The sequence below is a fragment of the Saimiri boliviensis genome, chromosome 13 (assembly GCF_048565385.1).
Source record: "Saimiri boliviensis isolate mSaiBol1 chromosome 13, mSaiBol1.pri, whole genome shotgun sequence".
Classification (NCBI taxonomy): domain Eukaryota; kingdom Metazoa; phylum Chordata; class Mammalia; order Primates; family Cebidae; genus Saimiri; species Saimiri boliviensis.
This window is the reverse complement of record NC_133461.1, coordinates 31,368,732-31,392,046: the sequence shown is the minus strand read 5'-3', so window position 1 is coordinate 31,392,046 and position 23,315 is coordinate 31,368,732. Positions and strand designations below refer to the sequence as shown.

Below are 23,315 nucleotides of genomic sequence, written 5' to 3'. Positions count from 1 at the left end.
TTCCAATGTAAAGACAGTTTCATCTACATTGAAAATCTGTTGTTAAGTGTAGACACCTTTGTCAATGATCATAGGTAGATCTGGATAACATGCTGTAGCTTTTTTTTTTTTGAGATGGAGTCTCGCGCTGTTGCCTGGGCGAGAGTGCAAAGGCACGATCTTGGTCCACTGCAACCTCTGCCTCCCGAGTTCAAGCGACTCTCCTGCCTCGGCCTCCTGAGTAGCTGGAATTACAGGCATGCACTACCACACCTGGCTAATTTTGTGTATATTTAGTAGAGACAGGGTTTCACTATGTTGGCCAGGTTGGTCTCCAACTCCTGACCTTGTGATATACCTGCCTCAGCCTCCCGAAGTGCTGGAATTACAGACGTGAGCCACTGTACACATGCTGTAGCTTCTGCATCAGCACTGGCTGCTTCATCTTGTACTTTAGTGCAAGTTTATGGAGACAGCTTCTTTTTTTAAAACCTCATGAACCGTCCTCTACTATCTTCAAACTTTTCTTCTGCAGCTTCCTCACCTCTCTTAGACTTCCCAGAACTGAAGAGACTTAAGGGAATGTTGTAGTTGGTTTGAGCTTCTATCCAGATTACTAAAACTTCTCCACATTAGTGATAAGGCTGTTTTGCTTTCTTATTATTTATGTGCTCACTGGAGTAGCACTTTTAATTTCCTTCAAGAACTTTCCTTTGCATTCACAACTTGGCTATTTGGCGCAAGTGGCCTAGCTTTCAGCCTATGTCAGCTTTCAACATGCCTTACTAACCTTACTCATTTCTAGCTTCTGACTTTAAGTAAGAGACATATGACTCTTCCTTTCACTTAAACACTTAAAGGTCATTGTAGGGTTATCAATTGGCGTAATCTCAGTATCATTGTTTCTCAGAGAATAGGGAGGCCAGAGGAGAGGAAGAGAGATGGAACAGCTGACTGGCAGAACAGTCAGAACACACAAAACATTAAATTTGCCATCTTACATGGGTGTGGTTTGTAGCTCCCCAAAACAATTACAATAGTAATACCAAAGATCACTGATCATTACAATACATAATAATAACGAAAAGTTTGAAACATTGTCAAGAATTACCAAAATGTGACACAGAGACACAAAGTGAGGACATGCTGTTGGAAATATGGTGCCAATGACTTGCTCAATGTACGGTTACCGCAAACTCAGATTGTTAAAAAAAAAAAAAAAAATGCAGTATCTGTGAAGTGCAATAATGCAAAGTGAAATAAAAAGAGGTAGGCCTGAACACTACGCTGTTGTTCTAAATAACTTAGCTATTTTCCCTGAAGATGAAGCATGTGGAAATGAAATTATACTGCTGTTTAAGTAATGAATTAGACTGCAGTTTAAACACCTACCATATGTCCAACATCAAACTGTTAAGTCCCTCTTACCCTCTCACCCCACTCCCCAAAAGTGTTCCTTCCCCAATCTTTTCCAGCTCAGTAATTTCTCCCAGTTACTCAAGCCAGAACCCTAGCAGTCATCCTTGATTTCTCACTTTCTCCCACCACCTCCACATCCCCCTATTCACTAGGAAATCCAGTAATTTCCAATTGGGAAACAAAAATTAAAATATCTCAAAACTGTCTTACTCCTTCACCTGAACTGTAATAGCCTTACAACCAGTCTTCCTGCATTTTACTCTTGACCTATTATTCCAATCCACTGTATAAACAACTGTGGGAGTTTTAAAAATGCAGATAGATGTGATCATGTCCCTTCCCTGCTCAAAATTCTTTAATAGCTTCTTACTGCAACCAGTAAAGTCCTTAGCACAGTCCTTGCCCTATCTTAGGGCCTTAGGCCTTGTCCTATCTGCCTCCCACCCCACAACTCCACTCTCATCTTGAGTTACTTTTCCCAATCACTGACTGAGCTCCAGCCACAATATACTCTGTTCTCACTTCCTCAAAAAATGTCAAACTCTTTCCTGCTTCAGCCCCCACATGGTGCCCCCTCTACCTGAAACGGTTCTCCATACTTTTCACATAGATTTCTTCCGCTCATTTGTCAGGTTTCAGCTTACATGTCAGCAAATCAAAGAAGTCATTTTCAATGTCTCTTTAAATAAAATGGACTCCCTCTTCACATTTTATTTCTATCTCAACCCTTTTTTTTTCTTTGTATCACTTGCCACGATTGGGAATTTTTATCCTACTGTGTTTGGTCTGTCTTCCTCGCTAGAATACAGTTGGTCTGTCTTCCTCACTACAGTCTCCATAATGCCTATCAGTTCTAGTCATCACTGTACGTCCTATATAAAAAAAAAAAAATGGTACTTTTTGGTAAATGTTTATTCAATAAATTAAATCATGGATGAGCCTCTGTATGCCTCAGTGTCCTGAACTACTTTCTTTTATTTTTTGAGACAGAATCTCGCTCTGTCACCAGGGTGGAATGCAGTGGCATGATCTCAGCTTACTGCAACCTCTGGCTCCCTGGTTCAGGCTATTTTCCTGCCTCAGCCTTCCAAGTAGCTGTGATTACAGGCACCCACCATGGTAGCCCAGCTATTTTTTTTTATTTTTAGTAGAGACGGGTTTTCACCATGTTGGCCAGGATGGTCTTGATCTCCTGACCTTGTGATCCACCTGCCTCGGCCTCCCAAAGTGCTGGGTGAGCCACCGTGCCCGGCTATGATGACTATTTGTATACGTAAACGTAGGAAGTATAATAACTACACTAAAAATAAATAATGGCAAGTAACTTCACATTTGTGGGCTTTAGTTTCAAACGAAGTGCTAAATTAGATCAGGGTTTTTCAGCACTACCATTTTAGGCCAGAAAATGCCTGTGGTGGGGGCTGACCTATATATTACATGATATTTAGCAGCATCCCTGGTCTCTACCCACCATACGCCAGTAGCACCCCTCTCCCTCAGTTATGACAACCAAAAATGTCTCCAAATGTTAAAATATTCCTTAGGGGGCAAAATTGTCCCCTGATTGAGAATCGCTGAACAAAAGTAATGCCAAAGTGTTAACATTCAACACATTTAAAAGTAATACCAATCAACTCAACAAACATAAACTATCAAAAGCTCAAATTAAAACTAGTAAATCATGAAAAATACCAAAGAAAAATCCCATTAACATTTAATTAATTGAAACCCCCCAAAATACCTCCAATTTCACACTGACACAGTAATTCTCTCATTAATTACTGAAGAAAACATAATGAATTTGTAGACTCAATGTTCCACATAAAATAGAAAACTAAGAATACTATACATCCAAAGTGAAAGATAAAATGAAAAATTAAAATAGAAGATCTTAAGACAACTTCAACACTGCTATTTCTAATTATAATCAGAATTTAAAAAAAAAAAAAACAAACACAGTTTTGAAGTCTTTGGGATTAAAAACAAACAAATACAGCTTATTGACCTAGTAAGAAATACTGAAAGTTCTACCCCTGAATTTAGAAGGTAAGGCTATCTACTATTACCACATCTGTTTGATAGTGTACTCTAAGTCCCAGACAGTGTAAGAAAGCAAGAAAAATGAAAAGAATTTTAACATTGGAAGGAGACAAAACTGTCATTATTGTCTACAATTTTCTATGTAGAAAATGACATCCAAAAGATTCTATTAATACAAAACTTTATTACAATTAGCAAGTAAATGGAAGAAGACTGCTGGATACAATATTAACATACAAAAACCCAATCAGCTTTCTACGTATTAGCAATAAACAAATAAAAATAAAATTTAACAAAATACAAGGCCAGGCACAGTGGCTCACGCCTGTAATCCCAACACTCTGAAGTGGTGAAGGCAGGTGGATCACAAGGTCGAGAGTTTGAACATAGCGAAACTAAAAATACCGTCTCTACTAAAAATACCTAAATTAGCTGGGCATGGTGGCACACACCTATAAGGGAGGCTGAGGCAGGAGAATCTCTTAAATCTGGGAGGTGCAGGCTGCAGTGAGCTGACATCATACCATTGCACTCTAGCCTGGGCAACAAGGACAAAATTCCCTCTCAGAAAAACAAAAACAAGAATACAATTTACAATAGCATCAAACAACATGAAAGACAAAAATTAAGAGACACACATTCTAAAAACTATAAAACACTGATGAAAGCAAATGTTAAAAAAAAAAAAAACCCAAAAAAAATAGAAATACATTTTATTTTCGTAGACTGGAAGATATATTATTGTACGGATATAAATACTACCCAAATCCATAGATTTAATGAAGCACCAATTTCTAGCAGGCCTTGTGGAAATTAACAAGTTGATTTCAAAATCTGTATGGAAACAGAAGGGATGTAGAATAGCCACAAAAATCTTAAAGAGTAAAGATGGAGGATATACATTACCAGATATTAAGGCTTATCATGAAGCTACAATAATCAAGACAGTGTGGAATGGCCTAAGTACAGATAAAGAATCTAGTCACCTGATTTATGTCAAAAGCATAATTGCAATTCAATGGGGAAAAGAACGGATCTTTGCAATACCTGTTGCTGGAACAACTGAATATCTACAGATAAAAATGAGCTTCTATTTCACACAATTCACAAAAATTAATTCAAAATAGATTCTACACCTAATTGTTAAAAGTAAAACAATAAAGCTTACAGAAGAAAACACAGGAAAATATCTTCATGACCTTGGGGTAGGCAAAAATTTCTTAGAACAGAAGAAAATACTGACAAATTGAACTACATCAAAATTAAGAACTTGATGTTCTTATACTATTAAGAGAGTGAAAAGGCAAAATGAAGACAGGGATATCTGTGGTACACATATTGAACCAAAGTCTCATAGATATAACACCCGAAGAACTCTGACAAATCTGTAAGTAAAAGACAACCCAATCAGAAAAGATAAAACAAAAGATATCCAAATGGCTAATAAATATATGAAAAGGTTTCAACATTACTCATCAGAGAAATACAAATTGAAACTGAGGCTGGATGCAATGGCTCACACCTGCAATCTCAGCACTTTGAGAGACTGGGGCAGGATGATCACTGGAAGTCAGGAGTTTGAGACCATCTAGCAACACAGCAAAAACCCATTTCTACAAAAACAAATTAAAAATTAGCCAGGTGTGGTGGCACACACCTGTAGTCCTGGCTACTTGGAAGGCTAAGACAGGAGGACCTCTTGAGTCCAGGAGTTTGAGGCTACAGTGAGCTATGATAGTGCCACTGCACTCTAGCCTGGGTGACAGAGTGAGACCCTGTCTTTGAAAAATAACAACAAAATGAAAACAAAAAAATAGAAGCTCAATAAAGACACCACCATATACACCAAACAGAACAGCTACTATTAAACAGAGAATGTGAAGCACTGGAACTCTCATTTGTAGCTAGCAAGAATGTACAACTTGGTACAATCACTTTGGAAAACTGTTTGGCAATATTTACTAAAACTAAACAATTACCTATTCTACTAGCTAGCAATTTCACTTCTAGGTATGTACCCAAGAGAACTGAATGCACATGTCCCCCAGAGGACATATACAAGAATGTTCACAGCAGTTTTATTCATAACAGCCTAAACTGGAAGCAACCCACGTCCATTAACAGCAGAATGAATAAATAAACTGTGGAATATTCATATAATAGACTACTACTATACAAACAACAACAACAAAGAAGCAAAATAAAAACCAAAGTACTGATGCATGCAAAAACGTGGATAAATCTCAAAAGCAGACCAAAAAAACACTATGATTCTATGATTTCAGTCATGAAGATTAAGAACTGGCAGTAATGATAGAAGTCAGAGCAATGGTTATCCTGGGGAAGGAGGGTACTGACTGGGAAAGGGAGCCACCGGGGATGCTGAAAATGTTCTATATCTTGGTCACCAAATGGGGGTTACATAGGTATATCTATGTGTAAAACTGTATTGAGTTACATTCTTAAAATTTGTATAATGTACAGTCCATGTTATACCTCAATTTAGAAAAATCAGTAACAATACATTTTTGTGGTTTATTCACATGAACTTTTTATTTAGAGTAGCAGGAACTGCCTGGTAAATATATCCTCAAACTACAAAATAAGAACAATGATTCTGATATTCAACTCAATTCTGTATTCTATGATTTTCAGATCTGCATATAAACTTCTCCCACGCACACTAATGAAATGCTTTAAATAGCTGAAGTTCTGAAATCTTAAAACAATTGATCACCTCCAAAGTATTTCACAATATTTTGCAGTATGGACTATTAAGAATACTGCATAGCAGTCAACCCTTTCAAAAATGGGAAAAGTCCACAGATATATTTCTAATTTAAATCCTGCTGCTACACTTTTCTGGGATTCCTCATGCTCAAGGCTCCAAGTACTTGGAAAAGATTCAGGAGTTACTGTACAAATACAGTACTGAGGCCATTTTTGTTTGTTTTCTTTCTTTTCTTCCTTTTACTAAGGATTGAATATACTGGAGCAATTAAACTTACAATTTTTCCTTAAGAAGGAGATGGGGGAAAGCAAGCAATCCAACAGTCAACAAAGACCACTTATGGTGATAAGAAGCTCATCCTGAAAAATTTAAAAAAAAATCTGTACATCTCTAAGACTTTTGGAGGACTCTCAAACTCTATAACAATTATGGGAAGAATGTCATCAACAAAACTTCAAATAACATTATTCTTAAATAGCCTTTGCCTATACATTTAAACATGAAAGTTGTGATGCCATTTCTCTTCAGGTATAATGACATTTTAATAAGCTCCTCTAGGAGGTGGAGAGCAGTTGCTCAATTCAGGAAAAAAAAGGCCTCAAACTTTTTCTAGGCTAAGCAATTCCATGTAATTTTTTCCCAAAATTCCTTTGCCTGGAAACTATACTTCTGAATAAAAAAAATCATAAGGAAGGCATAAATACATGTTCTCAGAAGTTTTTTAAAACAAATTTCAAAAACCTGGAATACCAACAGTAATAGGAACTTGTGGCAAAGCAATTTTCATTGTGCTTCTTAAAATGGAATATTTTGTAGGAATCAAATAGGTTTTAGAATATTTAGGAATACTACCAAGCATGCACAATACATTAGGTTTTTAAAACATATGTTACTACGTGGTATACATAAATTTTGTGTAAACATATATGGGCATAGAAACAAAGAAACTAGCTATGTGCTAAAATGTTAACTGTGGTTCTCTTTAGGTGGCAGGGTTATAGGTAATTTTTAATTTATCTTTCTTGAGTATTTAAACTTTTCCACAATGAGGATATATTATTAACTTTATGAAAATTTTTAGCCTTGTTAATACTAAGTTCAGGTTAGATTATAAGTGACCTGTTTGTCTTTTTCCTAATAGTAATCATCAGTTCAATTATAATTGGCCCATTACCTAAATGCTCAAACTTTGGGTTTTTGGGGTTTGGGGGTTTTTCAAGGTGGAGTCTCACTCTGTCGCCTAGGCTGGAGCGCAGTGGTGCTACCTTCACTCACTGCAACCTCCGCCTCCTGGGTTCGAGCAATTCTCCTGCCTCAGCTTCCCCAGTGAGTAGCTGAGACTACAGGCACGTGCCACCACACCTGGCTAATATTTGTATTTTTAGTAGAGACGGGGTTTCACCACGTTGGTCAGGTTGGTCTCAAACTCCTGACCTTGGGTGATCCACCCACCCTGGCCTCCCAAAGTGCTAAGATTACAAGCATGAGTCACCACACCTGGCCACTCTTCGGGTTTTTAACTCTGGTATGAAGATGAAAAAAAAACTATAAGGCAGGGAAATGTAAATTAAAACCACTATGAGATATTAAAACCATTCTACTCCTGCAAGCATAGCCATTACTGAAAAGTCAAAAAACAACAGATGTTGGTGTGGACATGGTGAAAGAGGAACACTTATACACTGCTGGTGGGAATGTAAAATACAACCTCTATCGAAAACAGCATGGTAATTCCTTAAAGAAATAAAAGCAGATCTATCATTTGATCCAGCAATCCCACTACTAGTATCTATCCAAAGGAAAATAAGTCACTGTATGAAAAAGACACATGCACACGTGTGTTTACTGCAACGCAATTCACAATTGCAGAGCTGTGAAACCAACCTAAGTGCCCATTGGCCAATGAGTCGGTAAAGTCGGTAAAAATATACATGTGGCATACATACACCATGGAGTACTACTCAGCCATAAAAAGGAAAAAAAATAATGTCTTTTGCAGCAACTTGGATGGAGCTGGAGGCCATTATTCTAAGTGAAATAACTCAGGAATGGAAAAACAAACACTGTATGTTCTGACTTACAAATGGGACCTAAACTATGAGTAAGAAAAGGCAAACAGGGTGGTATAACGAACTCTGGAGACTCAGAAAAGGAGGGGTGGGAGGAGGTATGGGATAAAAAAACCACATATTGGGGATAATGAATACTACTAGGGTAATGGCTGCACTAAAATCTCAGAATTCACCACTATGTAATTCAGCCATGTGAACAAAAACCACTTATACTCCAAAAGCTATTGAAATTTTTAAAATTTTAGTATAAGGCAGTATGAGTAATGCTGTTGTGCAAATCAATGAATTAGAGCTATGGATATTCACACTAATGAATCATACAATATTACTAGGGAAAAAAGCAAATCAATGAAAACACAGTATAAAACATACAAAAATACTACTATATACTATTTAGGAATATCTACTTACATGTTATAAATAAAAAGCAATACATAAAAATGATAAACATTAAATTAATAATCCTAATTACCTATGGGTCCTGGTTGATAACATTGGGAAGGGATACGTAAGGGTGTCAAATGTGTCAATAATTTCTGTTTCTCAAAATGGTTGATAGGCATACAGGTATTCATTACATTGTTCTTTATATCTTTCAGTACTGGGTAAAAGGAAAAAAAGCTACCAACGGCTCTTTGGATTTGAATGTTTTATAAAATTCATACCCAAATTATATCATATCTATCAGCTATAACTGAGTCATACCCTTCCTCAAAATCAATTCTTTAAAATCTATTGTCACCAGGTGTGTTGCTCACGTCTGTAATCCCAGCACTTTGGGAGGCTGAGGTGGGCAGATCATTTTAAGTTAGGAGTTCAAGACCAGCCTGGCCAACATGGTAAAACCCCACCTCTACTAAAAATACAAAAATTAGCTGGGTGCAGCAGCATGCACCTGCAGTCTCAGCTACTTGGAAGGCTGAGACATGAGAATCACTTGAACCCAGATGGCAAAGGTTGCAGTAAGCCGAGATAGCACCACTGCACTCCAGCCTGGGCGACAGAGCGAGATACAACCTCAAAAAAAAAAAGTCTATTCTCAATTCCATTTAGGCATTTAAGAGATATTTGTAGAAAGGCTGTACTATGCATTTTTGTGGAGGGCTATCCATTAAAAACAAAGTAAATAAGATGCAGCGTAATGTGAAAGTTGATGTATCTGCTTTGATGTAACGTGCCCCTGAAGCTGGCAGGCAATGGGCTTTAAAATCCAATGTTTATTGTCATTATCAGCCTAAACAGTAATTTAACTAATCGGTGGTTCATTTGAGATGTCTACATTTGCAACACACAATCCAAACAGCTGCAGTCATTGGTTGGAAGACAGTCCCTGTGGAAACATCAATATGCAAAGAAGGACAAGACCTAAAATCCTTCTGTTAACTCTCTACCCAGCTGTTAAGTGCACTTGTGAAATTAGAGTTGACCTATAAGTACACTGTAATGTTTTAAAATGCAGTGTTTAAAAAATCAATATGGTTAGGAAAGTGTACTAATTAGACAGCATCCAAGCAATTACAAAGTCAGTATTATGTCAGTATACATTTTTATTACCCTAAGTCTAGTATTCATCTAAGACAGAGACCTCTCAATTTCCTATTAAATATGTCCTTCCCAAATTACCAGCTAAAATCAATATCTTTTCCTTGAATTCTGTGGTTAAATAAATGAGTGAAAGGTAGAAGGAATAAATTCAGAAGAAATAATGGCAGATGCTCTGTTTCAAATGAAAACTGATATTGGTACAGCTGTAGAACTTACTTAAGGAGCAGATGGCATAGTCTCTTCCCACTCAACCAAAAGCCAAAGTAGGATAATTAAAAAAGTAGGGGAAGCAAAAGTAATTTTAATATCATATACATCGAAGTACATCTTCAAGTGAGCTGGCATAACAGTGAATGTCCAGGAAATAATTACAGTAAACAGATACTGAACAACTATGAAAAGTGAGTTTGTTCCTTTTAAACAAGGGCTTGACTATCATAGTGACTAGAGTCACAAACCAATGTTTATAGTTTCCTATAAATATTCTAATTCTGTGGTATATCCGTGAAGAAATGAATTCTATATAATGTCTAAGTTAGAAGGGTTCTTATAGATCCTTGCACTGGTAAGAAAATTCTGGGTTTTTAAAATAGCATTCCTGCAGTTAAATACAAAAACCTTACCAGGCTATTAAAAACTTTTTTCTAAGCTAGTTCAATGTATCTCTATGTAACATTTTGAAATATATACTTGACATACATTCAAAGGTAAATTATACTGTTTAATAGTTTAACAAGAAATAAAAGGCAAAACATGAAAAATTACAAAATCCAAAGGAAAAAGTTGCAATCTCATTCTATAGCAGATCTGCAGATAAATTCTGATCCAATTTATCTTGGGAAGTATAAGAACAAGTATCATGCAGCCTTCCTTTTAGAAGTAGCAGCAAAAAGTTCATTTAAGTGAAACGTACACATTAACTGAAGATTTGTAACATCTTATGTACTAGTTCTTCTTCTACCCACAGCCATTGATATCTCTCAGCTTGGATATTCCACAGGCCAAACCTAAACTCATCACCTCTTAAATCCCAAACCAAGTGTTCTTAATTTTACTTGATCAGGTTAGAAATCTGGATGTACCCTTGTGGCACTCTTCTACTTCACTGACCAAACTCGAAAGCAAGACATGTTGATGGTATCTGAATCTGTTTTTCTTCATAGCCACTGCCACTATTACAGCTCACTGTTATCATTACCACCCATCAAATAAATTTCTTTTAAAGTGTGGTAAAATGTGTCAACTCTTTTCCATAGCCTGGATTCTCACTGGAGGTAGAATCACATTTATTGTTTTTGGTGAATTATCCTGGATAATGTTTTCCTTCGGAGATTAGCATAGTAAATGGAGAATCACAGGAGTAATAATAAAAGAAAAAACTGCTGATCGGGCATAGTGGAAATGCCTGTAATCCCAGCACTTTGAGTGGCTGAGGTGGGCAGATGGCTTGAGCCCAGGAGTTCGAGACCATCTTGGGCAACATGGCAAAATCCCGTCTCTACTAAAAATACAAAAACTGAGATGCGAGGACCACCCAAGCCTGAGCCTGGGGAGATGAAGGCTATGTTGAGCCGTGATGATGTCACTGTACTCCAGCCTGGGTGACAGAGTGAGACCCCATCTCAAAAACAAAAAAACAAAACAAACAAACAAAAAAAACAAACTACACACACAAAAAAGTCAAGATAGTAATAAATATTATTTTACGTTGATCTTGAAGATGTCTTTCCTAATGTACAATTTAGGTGGCCAGAAAGTAAAACACATAAACCCAATCATGATCATGACAAAGGAAAGAAAGAAGGGGACTGACTATATGATCAGATGAAAAATAAATAGCTAGATTTACCGGAATGCTTGATTCAGAATTTGATAATGAAAATGTTCTGGTGCCAATCCTATGACCACAGCATTAGGATCACTTGTTTTTATTCCTGGGAATGGAAAAAAATATAATTGTTGAAAACACAATTTAAAACAATGTCACATTTAAAACAAAATAGTTCTAGTCAATCAAGTGCAAACTTTTGCTATAGCCATAATCCAAAATTTAATGAATTATCCTCCCCAGTGTATTTTGGAAGTACAAGAGTACATAGAGGGAGAGGGAGAAGGAGAGGGAAACGGGGGTTGGGAGGGAAAAAGAAAGGAGGAAAATCTAATATTTTTCCACATTCCTTGTACACAGTCTACAGGTACTCAGTAACCAGAAGATCTGAATTGAAAATTGTAACCTGATGCCCTCAAATAACAATTTCTTACTTTAAAATGCTTTGCTGATTACAATCAACAAGAACTGCCATGAGTTCCCTATGAAATAGCAGATCAATAGCAACAGATAAGGGACTGAGAATCTAAGAGGCAAGGGAAATTAGACTTTCTAATTGACACAACTGAGGTTAACATGTTCATAATTAATATGAAATGCACTGTAGAGTCTAGTTTTCTTTTTTTTTTTTTTTAGAAAGAAAAAAAGAATAAAGAAGAAGAAAGAGGAAGAGGGAGAGAGAATGGGGGTATTGCTTTATTGCCCGGGCTAGAATGCAGTCTAAATATGGGTATGCCTATAATTGTGCTTAATAATGGAGACACGAAAAAAAATGAGGGAAGAGAATAACAAACAAGGAGCCAACCAATATTTCACTTAAACTTCTAAGTTGATATGGTGTGGTACTGAAAAGAGTGTATATTTTGTGTATTTAAAGTGGAGAGTTCTACAAATGTTAATTAAGTTTACTTGTTCCAGATCTGAGTTCAAGTGCTGGATATCGTTGTTAATTTTCTGTCTCATTGATCTGTCTAATATTAATGTTGAAGTCTCCCACTATTATTGTGTGGGAGTCTAAGTCTCTTTATAAGTCTTGTATATCTGGGTAGTCCTGTATTGGGTGCGTATATATTTAGGGATCTTTAGCTCTTCTTGTTGTTGCATTGATCCTTTTATCATTATATAATGTCCTTCTTTGCTTCTTTTGATCTTTGTTGCTTTAAAGACTATTTTATCAGAGGCAAAAATTGTAACTTCTGCTTTTTGTTTATTTATTTATTTTTGCTCTCCGTTTGGTTGGTAAATCTTTCTCCATCCCTTTGAGTCTTTGTGTATCCTTGCATGTGAGATGGGTCTGGATGCAGCATACCGATGGCTTTTAGTTTTTTATCCAATTTGCCTGTCTGCCTTTGGATTGGGGAATTTAGTCAATTTAAATTTAGAATTAATAATGATATATGTGAGTTTAATACTGTCATTTAATGTTAGCTGGCTGTTTTGCCCATTAGTTAATGGAAATTCTTCATTATAGTGATGCCCTTTACTTTTTGGTATTTTTTAGAAAGGCTGATACTGTTTGTTCCTTTCTGTGTGTAGTGGTTCTTCTAGAACCACTTGTAAAGCAGGCCTGGTGGTGATGAATTCTCTGAGTGCTTGCTTGTTCACAAAAAATTTTATTTTTCCTTCAATTATGAAGCTTAGTTTGGCTGGATGTGAAATTCTTGGTTGAAAGTTCTTTTCTTTAAGGATTTTGAATATTGGCCCCCACTCTCTTCTGGCTTGTAGAGTTTCTGCTGAGATCTGCTGTAAGTCTGACAGGCTTCCCTTTGTGGGTAACCCGACCTTTCTCTCTGGCTGCCCTTAGTATTTTCTCCTTCATTTCAACCCTGGTGAATCTGACAATTATGTGCCTTGGGGTTGCTCTTCTTGAGGAATATCTTTGTGGTGTTCTCTGTATTACCTGGAGTTGAATATTGTCCTGCCTTGCTAGGTTGGGAAAATTTTCCTGAATAATGTCCTGAAGCGTATTTTCCAGCTTGGATTCATTCTCTTCGTCACATTCAGGTACACCTATCAAACGTAGATTAGGTCTTTTCACATAGTCCCATATTTCTTGGAGACTTTGCTCGTTCCTTTTTGTCCTTTTTTCTCTAATCTTGTCTTCTTGTTTTATTTCATTGAGTTGGTCTTCAACCTCTGATATCCTTTCTTCTGCTTGATAAATTCGGCCGTTAAAACTTGTGCATACTTCACAAAGTTCTTGTATTGTGTTTTTCAGCTCCATCAATTCACTTACATTCCTCCCTAAATTGTGTATTCTTGTTAACATTTCGTCAAACCTTTTTTCGAAGTTCTTAGTTTCTTTGGATTGGGTTAGAACAAGTTCTTTTAATTCACAGAAGTTTCTTATTATCCACGTTTTGAAGCCTGCTTCTGTAATTGGAACACACTCGTTCTCCATCAAGCCTTGTTCCATTGCTGATGAGGAACTGTGATCCCTTGTAGAGGGAGAGGCGTTCTGGTCTTGGGTATTCTCAGCCTTTTTTGGCTGTTTTCTTCCCTTTGTTGTAGATTTATCCATCTGTGGTCTTTATAATTACCGTCTTTGTAATTGGGTTTCTGAGTGGACGTCCAACTTATTGATTCTCAGCACCGGAATCTGAGCAACCCACTGCGCCAACTAGAACAGCGGTGTTAAGATTCATGGTGCTTTTCTGACTCTGCACCAAGAACCGACGCTCCGAGGCACGGGCAAAACCGCCTTGCCAGTCATAAGAGTCGCGCTGGCGACCCATGGGGCTCCTCCGCTGGGAATCTCTTGGTGCGTGAGCAGCAAGAATTCATCTGAAAGTGTGGCATCCTCTCATTCTCTGCGCTTTCACTGGGAGCTACAATCCCGAGCTGCTAGTGATCAGCCATCTTGGATCTCTCTCCTGAGTCTACAGTTTTCTACATAATGCCTAATCTACTTTTAGTTTCAGAATTTTTTTTTAAATTAAAGGCCTTGGCATTATAACAGAACTTCAGACATGACAATCAAATAAAGACATTCTCCATAATTATTAAAAGTCTGATTAAAGGTTCCATGGATTATCCATAAACCAATTTCTATTTGCCTCTCTTACTGGATGCACATATCCAGGCTTTCCAACTTCCTCCTTACCAGTAGCCATGAGTATTCTCCAGTAGTTTCTCTGCTAACACAATAAGCTATTCCAGACTCATACAATGTCTGCCCAGATCTGTTATCAGTAATTTTTCCAAAGAACTACAATGGGAAATGACAGTAGATACCACAGTCTGAGCACTGCATTATCACTGTTTTAGGCCCTTCCAGTGGAGGATTACACAATACGTATTATTTAAGAGAAAACATGTGTTGATATTTTCTATTTAAAAGTAGTAATACACAACTTTTATTTAACTTACTTGATTTTTACATTTGCATCTTTTTTCACTGACTCTTAAAATCTAATAGTTACTACTTCACTTTGTCCCATATATGCCTTTAATTAAAAAAAAAACAAACAGTATTACTAATAACAATAAGACTCCTGAATGAAGTTTAAGATCTCTTTGTAGTTCATTTGTCCTTAGAGTTTATCTATCCCACTATGAATGAACAGGTCAAAATACTGTACTTTAAAGTCATTTAAAGTAATTCTTTTCTCTGAGTGGTGATGTCATCAGCCTGATACAGAGTTAAGTTCATTTCTATTTAGAGACTGTTTTTTCACTTGTTGTCTTTCCATTATACAAAATATCTGTAAGGTTCCAAAGTCAAAATATGTAATGGGGACTTTTTAAAAAGCCGCCTCTCTTGATCCATCCCTCCTCCCTCGCTTCCCCTTTAGGTAACCATTTTTATTAGTTTTTCATTTATCCTTCGTTGGCTTCCTTTTACAAATACAAGATAAAATATGTATATCCATTTTCTTCTCATTTTCCTACACAGAAAATATGTAAAGATTTCTACACCTTACTTTTTTCATTTAATACATCCTACGCAGAGCACTCCTTATCAAGAGATAGAACTTGTCATCATTATTTAATTTTCAGCTACAAACCATTCCATTTTGTGAATATATCACAGTTTATTCAATCAGTCCCTTCTGATAAACATTTGGGTTGTTACAAATAACGAAGTAATGAATAACCTTGTTCATATGTCATTGTGTATTTTTGTAACTATATTTTAAAGATAGATTCCTACAAGTGCTGCTTCATTTGTAATTTCGCTAGCTACTGCCAAATTCCTCTCCACAGGCTTCATGTCATTTTATATTCCCATCAGCACTCAGATGCTTTTAATAAATTTATTTTCTGTTTAATTCAGCCAAAGTTTGTATCTATTTCTTGCAAATAATAATTCTGATTGGTACATTGTTGTATTAATTTTGAGGTCTGCCCAACTCTATAGCCAGGCTGAACTTATACCCCATTTTCTATATTGTGTCATTTCACTCTGAGTATCCTCCCTGAAAAGAGGCAATGTGGCAAAGCTTCACAAAACTATGATATTCTTCCAGAATCTGTTGACTTTTTCAAAGAGAAACACTTTTCTCTTGATTGAAAAATATTTCATGTTCACTTGTAAAAACTTCACACTATCCAGAATGACATCTACTTTAAACAAAGAGATCCTGGCATATCTCATTTAATCAAGTTAATATAGTGGCTCCTGCACTGAGGATTAGATTATAATACTCAAAGTAATTTTGACCTGTGTTTTTTCAAACTGTGGATTTTGATCTATTATTAGATTGTAAAACTAATTTGGAGGGCTCTATGCAGCATCGTAATCAAATAAACAATCAAACCAAAAAGAAAACAAAATACATGTTATACAGCAAGAATAAGTATTGCTTAACTTACATAAAGACACACATATAGATACATATTAGGTTACTATGTAATGTGTTTCTCTTACTATGGGTTACAGTCAAAAAAGGTTTGGGAAATGCCAATTTAGGTTCAAACTATCAGCATTACCAAATATTCAACACTAACAGGGAAATCAGAATAAACATCTCCAAACATCCAGTTTTAAAAATTATTTGTAAGTACATACAAAGATCTAATTTTTAAACTTTCCAAATCTTCCCGACCTTTGAAATCAGGTAGTGCCCGATCATCAACTAGCAGCATGGGTCTGACTTGTTTCTGCTCTAATAAACTTCTGGCTGCAGTCAGAGATGTGAATATTTCATCTTCAGAGATATCAAATTCCAATTTTCTCAACCTTTCCAACAGGTCTTGCTTGCTCTCTTTGGTCGTATTGGTCACAAACCTAACGATTACAGAAGTACCACGTAACCTAGAGAAGCAAAATTCACAAGTCAAAAGGCAGCTTTTACTTCTGGTCCCATAAAACCTCCTAATTTGTTAAAACTGTGTCAAATGTTTTTATGGTCAAAAGGTTTTGTTGTTGTTGTTGTTGTTGTTTTAAAAAAAAAAAAAAATTATTCAGCGTTCCTTACAAATTATCTACAACCTTTGGGCAGCTTCATATCCAAAGGCTGTAAAGTTGAACTGTTAAAGCTGTTTACCTTTTCTGAGGACCTTTTATACTTTAACTGCATTCTATTGCAGAGTTTAGTAAAGGAGAGAACAAAGGCCGGGCGCGGTGGCTCAAGCCTGTAATCCCAGCACTTTGGGAGGCTGAGGCGGGTGGATCACGAGGTTGAGAGATCGAGATCATCCTGGTCAACATGGTGAAACCCCGTCTCTACTAAAAATACAAAAAATTAGCTGGACATGGTGGCGTGTGCCTGTAATCCCAGCTACTTAGGAGGCTGAGGCAGGAGAATTGCCTGAGCCCAGGAGGCGGAGGTTGCGGTGAGCCGAGATTGGGCCATTGCACTCCAGCCTGGGTAACAAGAGCGAAACTCTGTCTCAAAAAAAAAAGGAGAGAACAAAAAAACTCATACAAATATGAGAGGTGAAAGGTATTTTAGAGATTATCTACTGGTGCCACACTTTCTTCTTAAGGATGAAAAACTAGAGGCCTAGAGGAGTTAAGCGATTTGCCCAGCTTTATACAGCCGGGTGGCAGTAAAGCTGAGACAAGAACTCCATATTTAGGTATCTTGGTACAATGTTTGATCTCCTACACTAAGAGAGCAGAAGACACCTCAGAATATCTTTAGAGACTGGCTAAGCTCTAATGGGTTACTAAGTTTATAAAGAGAAACTACCTGGATAGCTGAAGGCAACATTCTATTTTTATAGACCAAAATCTGTTTTCCCTTCAAACTACTTACATACATGATTGATGTGATTCTAAGATGTGCTCTTGAAACCTAAACTGGCAATCAGGTATCAGAGAAAGAATTCATGATAGTCTAACCTTCTTTAAAAATGTAAATTATTTTCTTGGTCCTATAGTGTTTCAAAAAAAATTTAAAAATAATTTTAACGTATCTACAATTTAGATTTTTATATTAATACCCTGTTGCTTTTATTTTACACTTGCCCCCAAAAGGCCGCAAAGCATGAAAGTGATAATCACAATTTAAATCAAGCAAGTAAATAAAACAGAAAAGAGATTTTTAAATATTTACCCAGGCCAGGTGCAGTGGCTCACGCTTGTAATCCCAGCACTTCGGGAGGCCAAGGTGGGTGGATCACAAGGTCAGGAGTTTAAGACCAACCTGGCCAAGATGTTGAAACACCATCTCTACTAAAAATACAAAAATTAGCTGGGCATGGTGGCGCATGCCTACAATTCCAGCTACTCGAGAGGCTGAGGCAGTAGAATTGCTTGAACCGGGCCCCAGGAGGTGGAAGTTGCAGTGAGCTGAGATGGCGCCACTGCACTGCAGCCTGGGCCACAGAGCGAGATTCCATCTCAAAAAAAAAAAAAAAATTCACCCAAAAGAACTTTAAGTAAATTTATATGATTAAATAATTCACTGTAATTATGATTACCTCTATAATATCTGTGTGGTTTCTTCTCTACAAAACATATTAAATTTGGTGGTTCATCTTTTAAGAAACTGATTACTTCTATTTACTATTATCCTAAAAATGAAGAAGTCTACTGAAATAATCACTATTTAAAATTTTTTTTTTAACTTTTCATTTTACTAGTCTCTAAATTTCTCTTAGTCTATTTGTTGTCACAGAAACTAAAGCTGGCGGTGCTAGTACAGTGATTTCTCTGGGATGAGAACCCATCGGTGCCAGCAACATGACAATTTGTAGGCTCCTGCCCCTCCAGAATGACAGGTTTATAATTTACACAGCTACTTAGAGATGTCATTGTTCACCAGATATAAAAATATTTTTCTTTCAATCTACAGTAGAAAGCTCATCTTTAAAGCAGTAAAAGCTCTGTCCAACAGGAGCACAATGATTAACAGGCATCCAGCTAACTCAGACAGAAACCATGTCAAGGTTGAGTCAAGACAAAGTCCAACTGTGCAACAGATTTTTTTTCACTTTAAACACCATGTTGTCCACTACTTTTCCACCTAATAAAATGAACATTATGACTCCTAACTGGTAACTCCCAACCGATTCCTGTCAGATATATAAGTATGTATTTCTTGATTCCACAAATGAAAGGTAAGCTCCTTGAAAGAAAGTGAGGTTTGTGTCAATCTTTTGGCTTAATAACTGGCACTGAGATATGAGTCACTAGCTTTTCTGACTAACACCATACTATGAACATTTTAAGGTTGGCAAATATGTACCACATACTAAGTACTGCTGAGTTGAAAACTTCTCTAAATTATTTCAGGATAAAGAATACAGATTATTAGTTCTGTTGTGATGAGTTGGTATTTTTTTTTTTAGGACACCCAGAAGCAAACATTCATAACCCATTTACTTTAACACACTTTTACTGGGTATCTCATTTGTATCCAGACTTCCATTTAGTACTGTAGTTGGTAGATGAGAAACGTAAGACAGTCCTTAGCCTTTAAAAGCGTTTAGTTGAGGGAAGTAATTCTAAAATTTCAAGTTCTTTAGCTAAACTTTATTTGAGCAGCTGCACACTCAATGTTAGATCTTAGGGAAAACAGGAGAGAGCAGCACTATGCCTGTCTGTGTTTTATTTTGTGATTCCAGGATTCATTTGTTATTTTTTCCAATGGTATTTATTCCACATTGTAGAATCTTGAGTCGTCATTCCCACATTTACATTACTGACTTAGAAAACGACACACACATAGAACAAAAAGACTAGATCAAAAGGCCAAACCTAATAAAGGCTTAGAAAACAATGGAGGAAATTATAATGCATACATCTTCTAGCTAAACCCAAGGCAGTTCCTATATATGGTAAGTTGGTAAAATGCCATCTTAAGGCCATCCATTTAGCTAATGATCTGCCATGGTAAAATGGCACTTACAAACATATTTGTCAGCTGAACCTGGAGGATAGCTTGCCTTTTAAGAGCTTCCTGTGCGCCTGGCACAGCTGCATCTTCAATGTGAAGTGTGCCACTGAGATCTACCAAAACGGCTTTTAATGCACGGCGTGCTGCCATCCTTCATTCCCTAGGAGAGAGCAAATGAAATTAAAAATACAGTTTAGGAAACAATGGACAATTAAAAACTGGTAAGTCTTCAAAAATATCACTAGTATCCAGAAAAATCCTGCTTAGTGTTAAACTGCTTGCTTCCATTTTGGAAAAAACTGGTTTTTAAAATTACAAATCCAAAATTTAATCCATAAAACTTTTAAAATACTTAAAAAAAAAACCACTGAAATTAAAACTATAGGAAGGAAAACGCTTACAGAGATATCCCTACTTACTTTCAGGTTTTTTAAAAGAACTCTGGTGAAAAATTCATTCATTTATTTTTCAACATGAGAATATTATAAACAATGGGTAAATGAAAAGACTAAGTCATTAGCAAAGTCTTCTTCATCTTTGGTTTCGTAAAATGAAAACATTCCAATTGCCCTTCTTTGCTGCTGTATCCTGTAACAGAATACGTGGCTCTCCTTCATCCACCACTGCCACCTCCTCCTTCTGCTGCTCCTGGTGCAGACATGGTACCTTTTTTATGAAGTGGCAGCTGAGGAGACTCAGGCAGTCACCGTGGACAACAAAAAGTCCAAGGAAGAAGTCAAAACTGAGAACAACAATCCTATTAATGTGAAGGTGGCAGGGCAGGATGGTTCTGTGGTGCAGTTTAAGATTAAGAGGCATACACCACTTGGTAAACTCATGAAATACTACTGTGAATGACAGGGATTGTCAGGGAGGCAGATGAGATTCCGATTTGATGGGCCATGAATCAATGAAACAGACACACCTGCACATTTGGAAATGGAGGATGAAGATACAATGGATGTATTCCAGCAGCAGACAGAAAGTGTCTAGCAAAAAGGGAACCTATTTCTTTACTCCAGAATTCTGTTCTTATGGACCAAGATTACATTCTTAATCAGAAAATGGCAATTTGATTCCACCACATCCTGCTGACTACAGTTTTCTCTATTCTTTCACTTCCTCCTTCCCCATTCTTTTACTGTACCTAAAGTAATGGTATAGTTTCAAAAGCATATTGCATTTTTTTTTTAACTAAACAGCCAATGGTACATTCTGATTGACATCAGGTAGAAGTGAGATGGGGAAAAATACCAATTCTGTAAATATACCCTTTCTCTATTAGGGGCATGTTCACTCAGCTATCTTTATATTTCAGGAAGTTATTTTGCTCTGTTTTAACAACAACAAAAAAACATAAAAATCCCTGCGTATCTTGTTCAAGTGGAGAATTTTAATGTTTTTAATTTATCAATGTAAAACCAAGGACAATTTTATACCTTTTGTGTAGCTGTTACATGTAGGGCAATCTGTCTTTAGGCAGAGATAAAAATTACTCTTAAAAAAAAAAAAAAAAAAAGAATCCTAGATAGTGTTCCCTTCAAGTCAAGCATCTTGATGTTTAAAGAAACTTCTTGTTAAAAAAAAGAATAGGGCTGGGTGCAGTGGCTTGGCACTTTTGGGAGGCTGAGGCGGGTGGATCACTTGAGGTCAGGAGTTGAAGACCAGCCAACATGGTGAAAATTAGTTGGGCATGGTGGCAGGCACCGGTAATCCTAGCTACTCAGGAGGCTAAGGGATGAGAATCTCTTGAACATGAGAGGCAGACGTTACAGTGAGCTGAGATACCGTGCCATTGCACTCCAGCCTCAGGGACAGCATGAGACCCTGTCTCCAAAAAAAAAAAAAAAAAAAAAAAAAAAGAAATCAGATATGTGGCTAAGGAGTTACCAGTACTTTCAGATTAAATTTCAAGTTACACAGTAATTTTACAGGAAGGAGGCAGTTTTCTTACCTTACAATGTACAACTTTCCCTTTCTGTATTTTCTTTTTTAAAAATTGCATTATGAGCTGTAGGTGCGGTGGCTCATACCTGTAATCCCAGCACTTTGGGAGGCCAAGGTGGGCTGATTGCCTGAGCTCAGGAGTTCGAGAGTAGCCTGGGTAACAGGATGAAACCCCGTCTCTACTAAAAATACAAAAACTTAGCCAAGCGTGGTGGTGCACCTACAGTCCCAGCTACCTTGGAGGCTGAGAACAGCTTGAACCCAGGAGGCAGAGGTTGCAGTGAGCCAAGTTCATGCCACTGCACTTCAGCCTGGGTGATAGAGACTCTGCCTCAAAAAAAAAAAAAATTAAAAAAATTAAAAAATTACATTATGAGCTATCCCATATACAGAGTGTAAGATATATATCATTTAAAAATAATAAGGAGGTAGGTAAGAACAGTATGGAAACTAAACAGAAGATGGTACTTTAATTTTTAGGGTTTTTTTTAAATTAAACCATTTATTCAGTCATTTCTTCTTTCCGTTTGCTTGTTTTTATAATAAAGTATGTTAGACATACAAAAAGATATCAAAGATGCTTCAGGAACCTCCTTCACCTATTCTTCAGCTTCAAAAATAAAGCACAAGATTAGCTGGAGCTCTCTGTATACACTCCTCTGCCATCCAATTCTCCCTTCTGCCCCTGTCCAAGATAGACACTCTTAACTATGATATATTTAAAGCTTTATATTAATGGTACTCTGTGTACACTCAGCAACTTGCTTTATCAGTCTACACTGTATGTTTGAGATGTTAACACATGTAGCTATAGTTCCTTTATTTTCACCCCTGTATGATACTTCATTGTATAAATACATCATGATTTAATTATCTGTCTTCCCAATCATGGACATTCAGGGAATGTTGCATATTTTAATATAATAGAGTGTTTCTATGAACATCCTTGCACCTGTCTCCCAGTAAACACGAGTGTGAGCATCTCTCTCAGGTCTGGCTGGGTCTGAGGGTGTGTGCTCATCTTCTCCCTTACAGGATTCACTAGGTTGCCCTGTTCATTCCTATCTTCATAGGGCAAATGTTGACTGAGCACCTCCTACATCTCAAGCGCTGATGCAGCAGCAGAGCTGCAGGAGCCATCTCCTTTAAAGGGTGAAGCACAGGCAAAGGGTCCATGCTCAGCTAGAAAGAAGCTAGGGAGATGTTACGTGAGAAATTATAAAGAATTTGCAGAAAATGCTGTGGGAAGGGCTTTCAGGTACCTTGTTGAATCTTATCTTGGGACAGACAGCAGGTGGCTGGAAGATTCTCCCTCCTAGCTAGCTGCCTATGAGACACAATCGAGAGCTCAGGCCTGGCAGTCAGCAAGCCCAGGTGCTGATACTGGTTCTACCTCAAACTCACTGTGTGACCTTGGCCAAATTACCCTCTCCAGGCCTGTTTCTCCTCAACACATGGAGCAGGGA

At 37.1% G+C, this 23,315-nt stretch overlaps 1 protein-coding gene and 1 pseudogene across 3 annotated transcripts in view; one reads left to right on the top strand and one right to left on the bottom strand.

Moving 5' to 3' along the window:
- The window catches only part of HDHD2 (haloacid dehalogenase like hydrolase domain containing 2), a 49,936-nt gene that overhangs the window by 12,654 nt on the left and 13,967 nt on the right, over positions 1-23,315 (bottom strand). For all 3 annotated transcript variants that reach the window (XM_074383506.1, XM_074383508.1, XM_074383507.1), the window contains exons 2-4: positions 19,947-20,062; positions 16,663-16,866; positions 11,636-11,720 (exon numbers count right to left, since the gene is read on the bottom strand). In XM_074383506.1, the coding sequence (XP_074239607.1) occupies positions 11,636-11,720; positions 16,663-16,866; positions 19,947-20,052 (395 nt within the window). In that variant the 5' untranslated portion in view covers positions 20,053-20,062. The remainder of the gene's footprint in view (positions 1-11,635; positions 11,721-16,662; positions 16,867-19,946; positions 20,063-23,315) is intronic.
- Positions 20,453-20,937, top strand: LOC120361640 (small ubiquitin-related modifier 2 pseudogene; annotated as a pseudogene).